We start from the raw sequence: 18,303 nt of genomic DNA on the forward strand, positions 1-18,303 counted from the left end.
TCCTTGCAGGCAAAGGATGCTATAATAAAGTGTTTCTGGATATGAACATTTTTAGTTAAATATATAGCTTAGTAGGGCATAGGATAAACATATAGGGAGCAGGTGGGGGGGGGGGGGATCGGGGTATTAGGGCATAGGTAATTTGGTACACAATACAGGCTGGGTCAGTAGAAGATGGGCACGGGGAGCCCACAAGTTCATTTTTACAAACCTCTCTTCTTGTATTTTTTGTTGGTGTTTTTGTCCTTTTTCTTCCTTCTTACTGGTCCCCTCTTTCTCTAAACTGAGTTGGAAAAGGATGGGTCCCTTTGGTTATCGAGTCCTAGTTGGTGGGGCTTACGAGATGGAAGGGACAGAGGACTTGTTGGTAAAGAGGCGTAATGGAATCCGTTGGTCATTATGACGATATAAAAAGCAATGAGAAAAAGTATAATCCACTATGATGTGAATACGAGAAGGCGACAGTTAATGAACATCAAACTGATTTAGCCCTCCAAATACTGTTTACTGATGTGGAAAAAAAAAAAAAAAAAAAATTAAAGCAATATTAAAGCCTTATTTTTATTTTTAAACAACAAACATGTTATACTTACCTGCTCTGTGCAGTGGTTTTGCACAGAGCAGCCCAGATCCTCCTCTGCTCGGGTCCCATGCCGGCACTCCTGGCTCCTCCCTCCCGCCAGTTGCCCCCATAGCAAGCAGCTTGTTCTGGGGGCTCCCAAGCAGGCGTGCTCCCGAGATGCAGCTCTGTGTGTCCATTCACACACAGAGCCATGGCTCAGCCTTGCCCCCTCTGTCTTCGGATTGTCTCCTGGCCAATCAGGAGAGTGAGTCCCGGGAGAGGCAAGGCTCTTGTGGACATCGCTGGATCGAGATGGGGCTCAGGGGAGTATTAGGGGGGCTGCTGCACACAGGTTTTTTACCTTCACACATAGAACGTAAGAAGGTAAAAAACCTTGTGCCTTTACAACCACTTTAAACTTTTTGGTGCATTTTAATAGACGTATCTTTGGGTTAAACGCAGTACTGCATACCAGTACTAAACCTGCATCACAACTGTGAAACATCAGTTAATATTTGTAGATGTGTATATGCTAATTATATTGTATAGATGATATATGCAAGGAAAAAGAAAAAATTTCAGAACTTGCCTTGGACTGACCATATATATGGTTTCAGAAATAAGGAATTATTTCTGAAACCATGTATTAAACCATGAAATTATGTATTAGTTTAATAAGGAGATAAGTATTAGATTTTCCAACAAGAATGTATTTTGGTCTGTAAATGATGAAATGCTATAATAAAGAAATATAAAGGAAAAAAACAACTGTGAAACATGGTGGAGGGAATGCAATGGTGTGTTACCTCAGGTTCTGGGTGACTTGCAATTTATAGGGGACAATTGCAAGCTGTACCAAAAATCAGGGCACTAAATAGAGAATTTGGGTCTTGCAATATGACAATGTGCAAATCATACAAAAACATATCAATGACAAACTGATTAAGTGTAAAAAAAACTCCTTGAATGGCTATTCAGAGGCTTGATTGGGTCCCACTGAAATGCTGTGCCATGATCTGAGGCAAGGAGTTTAAGCAAGACACCCAAAAATATACAGACATTAAAACTGTTTTATTTTCAGGATCCAAAATACCTCTGATGAAGAAGCCACTTGGCTTCAAAACGCGTCCTGTGTCTATAGTGATGGCATGTGTCTATAGTGACAGTGGCTTCCTCCATCTTTTCTCCATGCTTCATCCCCAGCCAGTGGCCAAGGCGTAGTTTTGTGAGTGCATTTCTATTTTATAATAAATTGTTATTTATTTTATTTTTTATGCTACACTATAGGGTTGCACTTTTGTTTTCTTCCAAAATACTTCCTAACCACTGAAAAATTAGAAAGTGCTTGGTTGAAGTTACAGCTAGTAAGATGTTGCACCTTCAGGGGAACTCTCCAGTAGCAGTGAGAACAAAGGTAGTGGCACTCCAAGATAACATATAATAGGCTTTTTTATTCAATCAATGCAGGTAAAAAACACAGCTCCAGGAAAGCCAGTTAACGCATTTGACAAATCAGTGCTTATTCATAACTCTCCAATTGCAACATACACAGGAACAAATGCTTTCTCCTTAGTAGAATAGAGGAAGGCTAGAACCCCTGTCAGTTTTCTTTTTCCATCTGTGTCTCTGTTGCAGATTTCCCCTCACTTTCTGTCTGGTGAAATGTTGTCATTAGAACAGGGAGTGAGGGGACATCTCTCTAACAAGGCTCCAGATAGCAGTAAAAATCTGACAAGGGCCTACCTATCCAACCCTAGCAAAAAAGTTTTGTGCTTGACATACACTTTAAATTTAAGACAATTAGTTCAAATACTTTTTGCTTTATTATACGCATTTAAATTAAAACATTGGTTTCCCATTTAAAGAATTATGTGCTGTAGCAATCATTTTTAAATATGTCTGCACTTGCTTTTAGTCCATCTGCAAATTCCCACAAATACTTGCTGAATCTGCAAGTGAAGTCCACCTATTGCAGCTTCCTGCGATGGTGTGGCAATGATGCTGCACTGCTCCTAAAGTCAGAGTCTACACTCTCATGTACGCTATGCTTGCTGGAAACATTTGAGCTATCAGCTTTGTCACTGCTGAATCACAAGCATTTATCATTTAAATCAGTATCTAGACACACCTAGTCCTGCCCACTGCTTTATGGATTGGCAGCACTGCCTCTGTTGTTGAAACCTTGCCACTGTGAGCTGCAGTGTCTGGGAGGAGGAACATATGAAACCAAATGAAGGAGAATTTGGCTCAGTCAGGGAAGGTAAGTTATGTTTTTTGCTTACTTTATAATGCTGTTGCATCACATAGTAACTGGATTTGGTACTTGTTTAGGATCTTTGGACTTTAAACCAATTGTGGCATATGGATATAACAATTTAAAATATTTCAGGTTATTTTTAAATAAAAAGCCACTGATTAATGTTAGAGAAAGTAGATACACAAATTTAAATATACCCAAACAAATGTCTGTTTTGTACACCCCAATTCTGATTTTTCCATGTCATCTCATTGGGAGAACAGCACTTGGAGTTCAGGCAGAGTTTCAAGCACATACCACATAGAGATTTAAAAAAGGCTCAAAGATTCGGGCCTTAAAGAGGTTGTAAAGCTTAATGGGGAGGTTGTACCTATAGGTAAGCCTAGAATAAGGCTTACCTATAGGTACTGTAAATATCTCCTAAACGTGCGCAGTTCGGGAGATATTTACTGTTTACTGCGCCGATGATATCATTGGCGCATGCGCTCTGAAGGAACGGCCTCCCGTGCCATTTCTTCAGGGGAGTGTGTTGTGACCGGCAGAACATGCGCAGGAGTGACGCCACATGGCTCCTGCCAGTCACAGAGCCAGAGTCTGTGGCCCCAGAAGGAAGACGGGTGAAGATGGATGCGGCTTGCAGCGGGGTCGACGCGGGCTTCGTTTGCAGGTAAGAATCACATAATGTGCTAGTATACAATGCATACTAGCACATTATGCTTTTACTTTGTAGGGAAGAAAGGAAGAAAAACCCACCAGGGTTTACTGCCTCTTTAAATGTTGTGAGTGTGCAGCTTGTATAACGGTGTAAATTTGCTGCCCCCTCAAAATAACTCAACACACAGCCATTAATGTCTAAACCACTGGCAACAAAAGTGAGTGCACCCTAAGTGAAAATGTCCAAATTGGGTCCAATTAGCCATGTTCCTTCCCCAGTGTCATGTGACACATTAGTGTTACAAGGTCTCAGGTGTGAATGGGGAGCAGGTGTGTTAAATTTGGTGGTATCCCTCTCTCTCTCAAACTGGTCACTGGAAGTTCAACATGGCACCCCATGGCAAAGAACTCTCCGAGGATCTGAACAAGAATTGTTGCTCTACATAAAGATGGCCTAGACTATAAGATGATTGCCAAGACCCTAAAACTGAGCTGCAGCATGGTGGGCAAGACCATAGAGCGGTTTAACAGTACAGGTTCCACTCAGAACAGGCCTCGCCATGGTCGACCAAAGAAGTTGAGCGCACGTGCGCTGCGTCATATCCAGAGGTTGTCTTTAGGAAATAGATGTATGAGTGCTACCAGCGTTGCTGCAGAGCTTGAAGGGGTGGGGGGTCAGCCTGTCAGTGCTCAGACCATATGCCGCACGCTGCATCAAATTGGTCTTCACGGCTGTCGTCCCAGAAGGAAGCCTCTTCTAAAGGTGATGCACAAGGAAGCCTGAAAACAGATTGCTGAAGACAAGCAATCTAAGGATGTGGATTACTGGAACCATGTCCTGTGGTTTGATGAGACCAAGATAAACTTATTTGGTTCAGATGGTGTCAAGCGTGTGTGGCGGCAACCAGGTGAGGAGTAAAAAGACAAGTGTGTCATGCCTACAGTCAAGCATGGTGGTGTCAGTGTCATAGTCTGGGGCTGCATGAGTGCTGCCAGCACTGGGGAGCTACAATTCATTGAGGGAACCATGAATGCCAACATGTACTGTGACATACTGAAGCAGAGCATGATCCCCTCCCTTCGGAGACTGGGCCGCAGGGCAGTATTCCAACAAAAACTACCCCGAACACGCCTCCAAGCCTTGCTAAAGAAGCTGAGGGTAAAGATGATGGACTGGCTAAGCATGTCTCCAGACCTAAACCCTATTGAGCATCTGTGGGACATCCTCAAACAGAAGGTGGGGGGAGCACAAGGTCTCTAACATCCACCAGCTCTGTGATGTCATCATGGAGGACAGTGGCAACCTGTGAAGCTCTGTTGAACTCTATGCCCAAGAGGGTTAAGGCAGTGCCGGAAAATAATGGTAGCCACACAAAATATTGACACTTTGGGCCCAATTTGGACATTTTCATTTAGGGGTGTACTCTTGTTGCCAGCAGTTTAGACATTAATGGTTGTGTGAGTTATTTTGAGGGGACAGCAAATTTACACTGTTATACAAGCTGTACACTCACTACTTTACATTGTAGCAAAGTGTAATTTCTTCAGTATTGTCACATGAAAAGATATAATATAATATTTACAAAAATGTGAGGGGTGTACTCACCTTTGTGAGATACTGTATGTACATTGGGCATATATTTATTATTTTCCTACAGAACGACTGTGCTTTATTGCATCTTCTCACAATGAAAGTCTATTGGGCATGTTTATAAAATAGTGAATGTGACATTCACCAAATATTTACTGCAACGAATCTTCATGGTGCATGCATTATCACTACCGGGAACAATTAATAATGTTAACTGCTTTAAAAATATGCCCTTTATGAGTCAGCCAGCCAACAGTTGATTAGTAGCAATGTCAATCTACAGCGCTCTATATTTAGTACAATAACAACAATACAAGGAAAAAGGGTGAAAAAAGGAAAATGTACATTAATGTTACCTTGCGATGACCGTTGCAAGAATTACCTAAAATATATGCTCACTGAGAATACAGCATACTTTCCTTTAAGTGTCTATAGACATCTTACTGTGTATAGTATAAAATGTTAGTGCCAACTGGCAAAAGACCATGAAGTTCAATTTGGTCCTTGATGTTTTTCAAAAAGTTCACCATTCAAGTGATTCTCCAGTTTAGAGAAGCACTCAAGAAAAGACTTGTTTCCACATACATTCAGCCAGTTCTTGGTATTTCAATGTGCGAGTAACCTGAACACAATCTAGTGGGACACCAGAAAGATTTGCCACCAGTTCTGTCAGCTTCAGAAATGACTTGGGACTCGTCAAGTGAACACGCACTGGGCCAATGCTTCCTTTAAAGCGGAAAGATTTGTAGATAGGAAAGTGTTCCTGGAGAGTCTGATCCAACTGTATACAAAGAAAATGTGAAATAAAATTAGAAACGTGTGAATATATCCAAACATGAGGGTGTAAGAGCTCCAAAAAGGAAGGACCTGCCATGAAATTTTTCATTATAACAGTGTACTCATTTAGATCTGAAAATGTAGCTGACTATGCTAAACACGAGCTTTAAATTTTGCCTTGTCTACTTCTCTTGCTTTACTTTTCTCTAAACTCTCTCCACATACTTATTCCTCCTCTTTCTCACCTGACTGTTTTTCCCTCTAAGCTCTTTCCTGCCTTAGCTTATTTATTTTCATCTTCTACTTATTCTCTCTTATTTATCTCTCTTTCTCTACTACAGTATGAGGGCTGTACCTAAAGTAATACAAATGTAGGCATAACCTTTTTTATCAACATACATAGGTCAATCAAATTTAACGTTGGTACAGTAACTCTTCCTCTATATTAACTCTTCTTCTTTATCGTTGCATGTAAATAATGGATTCCAAGCAGAAGAAATGTGCTGTCATTGAGTTCTTGGTGAAGGAGGGGTACAGCCTGTCTGACATCCACAGAAAGGCACAGAATGTTTATGGGGATGACACTTTTGACAAGAGTCAACAATGTCAAAACTTGCTCTTATCAATGTGTCATCTCCGTAAACATTCTGTAGTCTTCTATGGATGTTGGACAGCCTGCCCTCCTTCGTCAATAAGTCAATGATGGCATGTTTGCTTGGAATCCATTATTTACCTGCAATGAAAATGAAGAAGAAGGGTTACTAAAGAGGAAAAGTTGCTCTACCAACTTGCACAAACGATGGGATATTTTTATGGAATTTTTAAATTTTTTTTCACTAGTAATGGCGGTGATTAGCAATTTTATAAGTAAGTGGACGATCTCAAAACACATGGAGGTTGATTTACTAAAGGCAAATATACTGTACACTTCAAGTGCATTTGCTATAGATCTAAGGGGAAGCTCTGATGATTTCTATCATCCAATCATGTACAAGTAAAAATGCTGTTTTTTATTTTCCTTGCATGTGATTGGGTATTCTTTGCAAAGTGGAACTTGACCTCATTTACTAAGCTCTGGAGCAAGTGCACTTGCAGTGGACAGTATAGTTGCCTTTAGTAAATCAACCCCATAGTGTAAATAACATGTAAGGACTGAAAACCTCTTTGGTGTTTTACATATAATTGACATACTTAGTGTACGTACAGTTATAAATAAGTAAAAACTTTAGATCACACGCCTTCACCTTCTAGGCTTCTTTTGCAAGACTGTACCGAAAAGGTAAATTAACCACTTGCCGACTGCCCCACGTATATGCACTGCGAGGCAGTAGCTCTCCTCCACAAACTCACGTACCTGTACGTGATTTCCCTCTTCTGGGTCTGCGACGCACACCCACCAAACGTTCCTGAGAAAGGCAGAATGGCGGTCTGCCTGTGTAAACAAGGCAGATCGCCGTTCTGTGACAGGGGAAGACAGAGATCTTGTGTTTCTGCTAAACAAGAACACGGATCTCTGTCTTCCCACAGTTAAATCATCCCCCACAGTTAGTAAGTACTCCCTTAACCCCTTCCCTGCCAGTGTCATTAGTATATTGACAGTGCATATGTTTTAGCACTGTTCATTGTGATGTCAGGAATCCCCAAAAAAGTGTCAAAAGTGTCACTTAGTGTCCAATTTCTCTGCCGCAATGTCGCAGTCCCGCTATAAGTCACTAATCACTGCCATAACTAGTAAAAATAAATAAATAGATAAAAATCCCATAAAAATATCCCATTGTTTGTAGACTCTATAGCTTTCGTGCAATCCAATCAATATACGCTTATTGGGATGTAGCAGAATACATATTGGCCTAAATTGATGAAGAAATTAGATTTAAAAAAAATTTTTTTAGTGAATGTGTTTAACCCCTTCACTACCCGCCCATAGTCAAAGGATGGCCTGAGATGGGATCTCCCATCCTGGGTGGCCATCATATGACGCCCTGGGCTTCCCGGCCGTCTAGGGGGCGCGCCCGCAGCATTGCTCGGGACCCGGTGCGTGTGCCCGGTGGCCGCAATTGCCGCGTGCACCCGCGATTGCCCGTTAACCGAACAGGACCGTGGATCTGTGTGTAAACACACAGATCCACGTCCTGTCAGGTGAGAGGAGACCGATCTGTGTTCCCAGTACAGAGGAACACCGATCGGTCTCCTCCCCTTGTGAGTCCCCACCCCCTACAGTTAGAATCACTCCCCTAGGAAACCCATTTAACTCCTCATGTCCCCCTAGTGGTTAACCCCTTCCCTGCCTGTCACATTTATACAGTAATCAATGCAATTTTATAGCATTGATCGCTGTATAAATGTGAATGGTCCCAAAAATGTGTCAAAAGTGTCCGATGTGTCCGCCATAATGTCGCAGTCACGAAAAAAAAAATCGCAGATCGCCGCTATTACTAGTAGAAAAAATAAATAAAATTTTTTAAAAAATGCCATAAATCTATCTCGTATTTTGTAGACGCTATAACTTTTGCGCAAACCAATCATTATACGCTTATTGCGATTTTTTTACCAAAAATATGTAGAAGAATAACCGAGGAAAAAATTTGTTTTTTAAAAAAAAAAATTGGGATATTTATTATAGCAAAAAGTAAAAAATATTGTTTTTTTCAAAATTGTCGCTCTTCTTTTGTTTATAGCGCAAAAAATAAAAACCTCAGAAGTGATCAAATACCACCAAAAGAAAGCTCTATTTGTGGGGAAAACAAGGACATCAATTTTGTTTGGGTACAATGTCGCACAACCACGCAATTGTCATTTAAAGTGTGACAGCGCTGAAAACTAAAAATTGGTCTGGGAAGGAAGGGGGTGAAAATGCCCTGTATTGAAGCGGTTAATAGCAAAAAGTAAAAAATGTTTTTTTTTTGTTTTATAGCACAAAAAACAAAAACCGCAGAGGTGATCAAATACCACCCAAAGAAAGCTCTATCTGTGGGCAAAAAGGACATAAATTTTATTTGTGTACAGTGTCGTATGATTTGCAATTGTCAGTTAAAGTAACACAGTGCCGTATTGCAAAAAATGACCTGGTCATGGAGGGGGGGTAAAACTTCCGGGGCTGAAGTGGTTACAAGGAATCTGTAACCTTTCAATTTTGCTTTCCATAATCATGCTAGGCTCCAATTCTGCACAAGTTCTGATCTAAGATTGCCAGTCTTTGGGATGCCATGGTTAGCAAACCTAACGTCCTGATAGATCTCAATTTCACCAACACAGGGATAGACATTACAATGTATAAATTAAATCCAACTAGCTAATGGATCACACCACCCAAGTACGATTTTTGTTTTCAGTTTTTGGTAAATGCTGAACCACCTTACAATTTTGTATTTGACTGAGGACTCCATTGGTAAAATCTCTGCAGCTGAGTTTCTGGGTCTGCATACAAGACTCGTATTAAAGGGTCCCACTCTTCTTGCTAGATATATCGTATAACTTATTTCATTTAGATATAAGACAACAGAATGTGTTTGAACATGGAAAGGTAGATGAGAACATCCAAAGCTCCCAGGTAACAGGAAGAGAGTTAGAAATTATGGCAAGGAATCTCACTTTTGGAGTACGGAAGACACATGGGTGGATTGACCCTTTAATAAGGTGTAATAAATAATTGCCTTTGTGTAAAACAGATTCTTGAAAGCAGCCATTAGACCTTTTTCATAGCATTAGGCATAAGGGATATTATTTGCTAAATTACACTTTAAACGGTATCCCCATTTGGTCCATTACCTTAAATAAATTACCCAGACCACCATTTTGTTCTGTTTACCTCCTATATAGCAGCAAATTATTATAATATTCAAATGCCAATTAATTGAAGTGGTTTAAAAAAAAAGCCTGGCTACTAGTGACCTTAGGGAGGCAGTTGGCAGTGCCCATAATGATATTTTTTCTGCGTAACAGCCAATGGCATTGTATATGTAGAGAACTGGTTAATTAGTCAGGGAAGCTGATAAGGCAGCAGATGGCTTTTATGTACTGTATTAATTAGAGTAGAAGTTCACAAACCTAGGCTTTTATTGTCAATGGATAAAAGTATTATGATGATCAAAAACAGCATGGTGGGTTAGGGATAAGCACTCTTAGTACAGTAGAGTAGTTTACATCTGACCAATCTTAGTCCTTAGAGGACCTAGAGGGACAACAGCTACAAAACGGACATGTTTACCAGTATCCAAAATTATAGAACAGGGGCAAGAAATCTTTTTGCAATGCTTCAAGGGACTTGTAGTTCCACAAGAACTGCAATGTCTATCCCTAGAATAGAGAGAGAGAGAAACACCAAACTGATATTTAAGTCCAGATATAGTGTACAGTTTGTATCATCTACTTAAAATCCAGTGCATTTAGGGGGTTCTAAATGTCCCACTTCTTCACAACCTTTAGCAGAGCCTAAACACCCATGGCCCTACTGGTAGGGAACACCTCTGCCTTTAATCTTTGAACATTTTTTTTTTTTATATAGGTACTTTTTTTGGTTTAAATTTCCCACACTTCTGGGCCTTGTTGCCATGGCAAGGTACGTCATCCCTGGTCTCCCGTTGGCTCCTGGGATATCGGTATAATCAATCCCAAGAGTCAACGGGCATCCTCCGCTGTTAGCATTGCATTTATTCAAATCCGGCCTGGCGCGATGCCGGGCAGAGTTAGGCGCCATTTTTGAAAGGCTGAATTTGCTGTTTTGACTGCAGCAGCTGTGGAGGAGCAGAAGGAGGAGGAAACAACGGCAGCAGCAGCAAACAGAGGTGGTGTTGGTGCTTTGTGGCAATAAACTGCGATGAAGGCACTCTACTTGGCAGAGCATGCGTGAGATCAGAGGGTGAATGCTGGGTAAACCAGCTGGACCAAATCACGGAACACAATGGTGTCGGCTTCAGATGCCCACACCAAAGATGGCCAACACCAAAAGTCATCAGGGCACAGTAACCCAGACATTTAAAAAGTAAGGACAATAGCTGCTTTATTGACAATATCCATTAAAAAATGTTTTATAAGGATCATGGGGATGTTTTTATTGTATTTTTGAGTAGGAGACTCCTCTTTAAGAAATGGGTACTCCCGTCACTGGTTACCAAACCAGCATTTTTACCACCAAAGATGAGGTTCTTTTAAAGAAATGCTACAAATAATAAACTATACCTGGGCTAAAATATGGTGCTTCTCTCTCTATACCTTTGGATAGATTGTTAGAAGACCCGAGTCAGCTCCCCTGTATATGGCACAGCTGCCTACTAAAAACATCCAACATCCATGTCCAAACATGAAAATCATCTTGATCATCATCAGTGCAAATTGTAATATCATATTGTGAACTCATATGTGGTCAAACCACAATATTTTAAGCCATTTTAGGACCAGAAAACCAAAAATGTTTTGTGTACCAGGAGAGGAAAATGAAATAAGATGAAAGTCCTTCCCCTGGCAGCAAAAAGAAATACCACTAACCTGCTGGTATAGGGGTGCATGATGTTTACGGATCTTTCTCCTGGGCAACAATGCTGGTGCTTGTCCATTGGCCACACCAGCAATATCAAATGAGAACAGTACGAATGTTATCAGCCCCGTGCAAGCTCTAGCTAGAATCAGCTTGAGGCCCAGTTCACACAGGTGCAACATACGCTCCAACTTTGGAAGCACATTTCGCATGATGTGTATAAATTAATTGTTTTCCACCCCTTGTGACTTCACCACCTCATCATGCCCCGGGCAGTGGCGTCACAAGGGGTGGGGCCTCCAGGTAATATCACCAGAGGGCCATGCCCCATGGCTATATAAGTAATGGCACACGCTGGAGCTAACACTACAGCGGGAGCTAGCATCGGGAAAAGAAATGACGGGAGAACTAGCAAGGAAGGAAGAAGACAGTGGAGAGAAAAGAACCGGAGGAAGAACCAGCGGAAGATGACATCAGCGCAGCGAGACAAACCAAAGGGAGAACCAGAGGAAGAAGACATCAGTGCAGCAAGAAGAACTGGAGGATGAAGACATCACCGGAGAGAGAAGTACAGGAGGGAGAAGAAATTGGACACGTTGGAGCTACTTTAATAAAGGACTTTGTCAAAAACCCGTGTATTGGATTTATTTATTTTTTACACTTTTCTGGGTGAATGAGTAGGGGTTGTCGGGAAGAGGCCCTTGTCCCCATCAACATGTGGACAAGGTGCTTTGGGGTGGGGGCCAAGAAGCCCCCCTGCCCCAAATCACCAACCCCCCGTATGATGAGGGCATGTGGTCTGGTATGGTCCAGGAGGGGGGACGGGGAACTCGCTTGCTCGTCCCCCACTTTCCTGACCTGCCGGGCTGCATGCATGCTCGGATAAGGATCTGGTATGGATTTTGGGGAAGACCCCATGTCATTTTTTATTTTAAGTTTGACGTGGGGGTTCCCCTTAAAATCTATACCAGACTGAAGGGTCTGATATGGTCTTGGAGGGGGCACGCTGTTTTTAAAAAAAAAAATTGGTGTGGGGTCCCTCCCTCAAGATTCATATCAGACACAAAGAGCCTGGTATTGTCGGATCAAAGTCAGATCCCGTTCACTGAAGTCGCATGGAAGTCAGACATGAAGTCGCAGGGCAAAGTTGGAGCAGGAGTCGCCCGATTTCCATGTCGAAGCAGTGTGAACCCGGCCTAACGCTTACACAGGGCTTCTTCTCTTCGCTGCTGGTGTGGGACCGGTTTTATAGAGCTCTCACCCCAATCATTTAACTAGGAAGATTATGTTTAAAGCTTCAAAGCTCTAAAAAGTGACTTTTAAAGTGGAACTGAAATCGTGGAAATAAAACTAAAGACCTAGTTTTTGTTATCAAAGCTTACAGTAAAAGCAAATGTTCACTGTTACTGTATGCATCATTCATTTATTTGGATCAGCGCAGTACTCGTTTCACATTTAGTATATTGAATGCCCAATATTGTGCAAGCTGCTTTTCCGTTAGATAATTTTTTGGGGGGTTATCCATGGGGGTTTGGAGGTTATGGCCAGCCTAAGCAAATTACATGGTGAAATTAGAGGCATTTATTATCCTGCATCCAAGGGACAGGAAGTGAGGGAAAGAAATTTGGGTCACACAGAAATAAAAACCTGACATTTTTAACTCTCTCACTCTATCCCAAACTAGAAAAAAATAAATAGTGTAGCTACTGTATACTGAAAAGAAAAAAAACAGACATGTCCAGTGAAGAAAATATAAATCCCATAGAATGATACAGTGACCATCTGCTTCCACTAAGCAATCCAGAGACAATTAACTATTAGACTTTGGAAAGGAGAACACAGTCATCTGTTTTAGCTCCTGAAATCTGAATGCCAAAAAACAAGGATCATTTGTGTGCAAAGAAGGTCGTGGAAACATGGCAAAAAACAACAGAAAAATATTTGTCTTAATCCAGAAAAGCCATCCCCCGCTCAATAGCTGAATCCAAGTAACATTACATGATATGAGAAAATTGTATATCAAAACATCAGCATAACCAAATGCAACACGGTAAATCACAAAGCCCCCAAATCTTAAGCACAAAGAGACATTCTAATAAACAAATACCAAACAGACTGCATATTACTTTTGTTAACCAGAAAAGCACCAATCACACAATTAGCATTAAAGATTCAGTGATACAGACGTACATGAAAACTTTACCAGGGTATATACCTTGGGGTTTTTGTTTTTTGCTCAACCAGCAGTGGGTTGAATGGAAAAAAACTGACAGATCCTTGTATCCACACAAGTGCTATGGATGCAGGGATCTCTCCCACTGCACTGCATTTCCTGTGTGGATCTGTGTAGGGAAGCTAAATCCTGGATCAGAAGAAGTACTGGCCAGCAGTTTCTGCATGACCCATTAAGAAGTTGTTTGCTCACGCAGAAACTGCTGGCCAGTAACTCTCCTGATCCACACAGGAAAGCTCTATTTTGAGTCTATTTATGGTTCTTATTTTAACTGAAGTGCATTGAGCTATTGAAGGTTTTTTTGTGGTACATCAGTGTGGATTTTGATGTGAACTGTGATGTTTTTTTGGAAGCGTTTTGCAGTTATCCTAATGATAATTTATGCCTACCAATGGTGCATTAGATATTGAAGGGGTTTCTTCATACTATATCAGTGTGGACTTGGTGTGAACTTTGATGTTTTTACGAGGCGTTTTGCATTTATCCTGAATATACAGTTCGGTCCATATATATTTGGACACAGGCACAATGTTCATACTTTTGGCTCTGTATGCCACCAGAATAAAATTAAAATGAAACAATCCAAATTAATTTGAAGTGCAGACTTTTAGCTTTAATTCAAGGGGTTGAACATAAATATCAAGTACAAATAATAGAAACTGCAACCTATTTTTTACACAGTCCCCCCATTTTCAGGGGCTTAAATGTAATTGGACAAACGAATATAATCATAAATGTTCATTTTTAATATTTTGTTGAGAATTCTTTACTGGCAATGACTGCCTGAAGTTTGGAACCCATGGACATTACCAAAGACTGGGTTTCCTCCTTTCTGATGCTTTGCCAGGCTCTAACTACAGCTGTCTCCAGTTGTTCTTTGTTTGTGGGTCTTTCTGCCTTTAGTTTTGCCTTCAGCAAGTGAAATGCATGCTCAATTGGGTTGAGATCGGGTGACTGACTCAGCCTTTGCAGAATATTCCACTTGTTTTCCTTCAAAAGCTCCTGGGTTACTTTTGCAGTGTGTTTTGGATCATTGTCTATCAGTGAAACGCTGTCCAATCAACTCTGCTGCATTTGGCTGAATCTGGGCTGACAGTATATCTCTAAACACTGCAGAATTCATCTGGCTGCTTCTGTCACATCATCAATAAACACCAATGTCCACTGGAAGCCATGCATGCCCATGCTAATAATACTGCCTCCACCATGTTTTACAGATGACGTTGTGTGCTTTGGATCATGAGCTGTTCCAAGCCTTCACACTTTTTACTTCCCGTCATTCTGGTACAGATTAATCTTAGTTTCATCCGCCCAAAGAATGCTTTTCCAGAACTGGTCTCACTTTTTTAGAATTTTTTTTGGCAAAGTCTAATCTGGCTTCTATTTGCACCTTGTGGTGAACCCTCTGTATTTGCTCTTGTGAAGTCTTCTCTTGATTGTAGACTTTAACAATGATACACCCTCCTTCTGGAGAGTGTCCTTCACTTGCCTGGATGTTGTGAATGGGTTTTTCTTCACCATAGAGAGGATTCTGCGATCATCCACCACTTTTGTCTTCCGTGGACGTCCAGACCTTTTTTTTTGCTGAGCTCACCAGTGGCGTTCTTTCCTCAGAATGAACCAAACTGTTGATTTGGCCACTCCTAATGTTGCTATCTCTCTGATGGATTTGTTTCATTTTTGAAGCCTTACAATGACCTGTTTCACTTGAATGGACAGCTCCTTTGAATGCATGATGTTGGCTCACAGTAATAGATTCCAAATGCAAATACTACACTTAGAATCAACTCCAGACCTTTTACCTGCTTAATTGATGAAGAAATAACGAAGGAGTAGCCCACACCAGAAACAGCTTTTGATTCAATAGTCCAATTACTTTTGGTCCCTTGAAAAAGGGGAGGGGGTGACTATTCTTAAAAGCTGTAATTCCTAAATCCTTTCTCCGATTTGGATGTACATACCCTCAAATTAAACATGAGAGTGTCCAGTTTCAGCCCATATACATTGTATCACTAGCTTGAATATGTTTGGTAAACACCTGAAAAAAAACTAAAATTGTGCCTGTGTCCAAATATTTATGGACTTAACTGTAATTCATGCCTACCAATTGTGCATTATATGCTTTCTCACGAAACGCTCTATTAATTAACTCTTCAGGTGTACATTTACTATATAACTTTTTTTTTTCCAAAAGTTTTTATTGAGTTTTTAAACAGAGGGTACATAGAAAGGGTGGGAGCGTATACAATGAAATATATGTGAGCGGACGCAGCCGCCAACTTGACTAAAATAAGAGAATGTATATTACATAGAAAGCATTGGAGTTCTGAATAAAAATCATACAGATTGTATATGGTTAAATACGGAAGCATTTCTTTTATTTTACTATTCCGTTTTATGCTAATAGGCAGATATGGTAGTATAGACTATGGGTATTGTTGAACAATAGAAATGGATATCCTTAGTTTCACTTATTTTCGAGTCTTAGATTAGGTGGTGGGTATATTCTTAGTAATAGCTGAGTCGTAAGTGACAGTATGTGGGAAAATGGATTGGGGTAGATAGGGAGGGTGGGAGATAGGAATGTAGTGTATTTCAAATCTTAAGTGGTGAGGTTCGCTTAATGTTCTGTTGTGTGATTTGGGGTTTATGATGTGTATCTGAGAAAGTAGGGGAGGGAAACGGAATTGGGGAATGGAGGGGGTAAGGGGACTATATAATCTCTTTGTTCTTGGCACAGCTCCTGTAGTTCCCTCAATTCATGTTCCTATTGTATTCATCGGTTGTGATAAAGTGTAGCCAGCAAGCCCACGTTTTGGTGAACTTGGCAGGTGTGTCTCTAGCTTGATGCATGAGGTCTTCCATAACCATCGTTTTTTGTATACGGTTGAACCAGTCTGCTATAGTTGGCAGATCAGGGGAGCGCCATTTGGTTGGTATACACATTTTAGCCGCGTTGATCAAATGCATGGCTAGAGAAGGAAAGTAGATATGTGTTGGGATCGTAGAGTGGTGGAGTAAGAATTGTGCAGGCGTGAAATCCAATGAGTAGGTGGTTATGTAGTTGATAAGCCTGTGAATTTCTTTCCAGAATGGTTGTATCTTAGCACAGTTCCACCAAATATGTAGAAGCGAGCCGGTCTCCTTTTTGCATCTCCAGCAGATCTGGGAGACCGCTGGGTTAATTTGGTGAAGTTTAAGAGGTGTCCTGTACCACCTGGAAAGAATTTTGAAAGCATTCTCCTGCACTTGCACATTCATCGTTCCCTTATGGACTTGCGTATATATGTTTTCTCATTCTATGTCTGTAAGGTTAATGGAGAGTTCTTGTTCCCATTTTTGGTTGGACCAGTGAGTTTTGGGTGTTTGGTCAGAGAATAATAAGGTATAGGTGTGCGAGATCAGATGTCTTTGAGGTTCTTCACTTAAACATAAAGTTTCAAATTTAGTGGCATGTCTAGACCAGGCAGGTCGTGGTTTAGGCTTGTTAAAGAAATGTCTCAATTGAACATAGGTTCAAAAGGGAAAAGAGTCTATTTTCATTTTAGACACTAAGTCAGATTGGGATAGTAGGCGATCCTTTTCAGAGAAATGTGCTGCTCGGACGGTTGGATGGGGCCAATGGTCAGCCAGAAAGGAGGTGTGCATTCCCGGCGTAAAGTTCGGGTTTAAACGGAGTGGTGTCATTGGGCCCTTAAGTGAAGATATTTTGTGTTTGGTGCAAGTGTCACGAAAGGAAATTAGTGTTGGATTAATAAGTGGGTGGTGTTTACATTCAGGGGGAATGTAACGGGGAGCTATCCATGGGAGATGCGCCAGTGGAAGAGACGACAGGGAGTGTTCAAGTTGGACCCAGTCTTTATGGTTAGAGTGTATGTTCCAGTCTATAATCCTCGTGAGGTGGCATGCTTGTTGGTATTTGCTTATGTCGGGTAGGCATATGCCCCCCCTGAGTTTGGGAGTGGTCATTCTTAGAAATCCTATTCTCGGGCCTATATTGCCCCATACAAAGTCTGTGCAAGCTTTTCGGTACGTGGAGAAGAATGCTTGTGGAAGTTTAATTGGTATTGTTTGTAAAATGTAAAGGAGCCTAGGTAGGATGATCATTTTAGCGATCGCGGCTCTTAGGTCTCCTATAATTTTTTGTAGCATTGGAGCATGATTAAGGAATATAGATCAGTCAGGGAGGTCGGTAGTTGTATTCCTAGATAGCGGTTGTTCCATGTGAACGGGAAATTAGTTTGGCATTGTTTACAAGTGTCAGGGGATAGTGTGATGTTAAGGGCCGTCGATTTCGAAAAATTGATTTGGAGGTTAGTTAAGGTTTTAAAGGTGTTGAAATCTTTAAGTAGGTTGGGGAGTGTCATAAGCGGTTCCGTGAGAAAGAGCAGGATGTCGTTCGCAAAAGCTGCTAGTTTATATGTGCGGTGTTTTATTTCTACGCCCTTAATATCTGGATTGGCCCTTATACGTCTTAGTAATGGTTCAAGGGAGAGAATAAAAATTAAAGGGGAGAGGGGACGACCCTGGCGGGTTCCATCCGACATGGAGAAGGCATCCGACAGGTGGCCATTCACCCGGACTCTCGCTGTGGGATTAGAATAAAGTGCTAGTATGAAGTTTAACATTATAGAGGGGAGGCCTATGGCCCTTAGGGTTTCTGTCATGTAGTCCCAAGCCACTCTGTCGAATGCCTTCTCCGCGTCGAGCGAGAGTAGGAATCCCTTATTATGCGTGGATGTGAGCCAGTGGTGGA

At 41.2% G+C, this 18,303-nt stretch overlaps 1 protein-coding gene across 3 annotated transcripts in view; it reads right to left on the reverse strand.

Annotated features, from left to right (window-relative positions):
* Window positions 1-1,993: 1,993 nt before the first annotated feature.
* Window positions 1,994-18,303, reverse strand: part of GHDC (GH3 domain containing) — a 233,421-nt gene continuing 217,111 nt past the window's right edge. For all 3 annotated transcript variants that reach the window (XM_073606114.1, XM_073606116.1, XM_073606115.1), the window contains exon 9: window positions 1,994-5,845. In XM_073606114.1, coding sequence (XP_073462215.1) covers window positions 5,624-5,845 — 222 coding nt within the window. In that variant the 3' untranslated portion in view covers window positions 1,994-5,623. The remainder of the gene's footprint in view (window positions 5,846-18,303) is intronic.

The sequence above is a fragment of the Aquarana catesbeiana genome, linkage group LG12 (assembly GCF_042186555.1).
Source record: "Aquarana catesbeiana isolate 2022-GZ linkage group LG12, ASM4218655v1, whole genome shotgun sequence".
In the NCBI taxonomy this organism is placed as follows: Eukaryota; Metazoa; Chordata; class Amphibia; order Anura; family Ranidae; genus Aquarana; species Aquarana catesbeiana.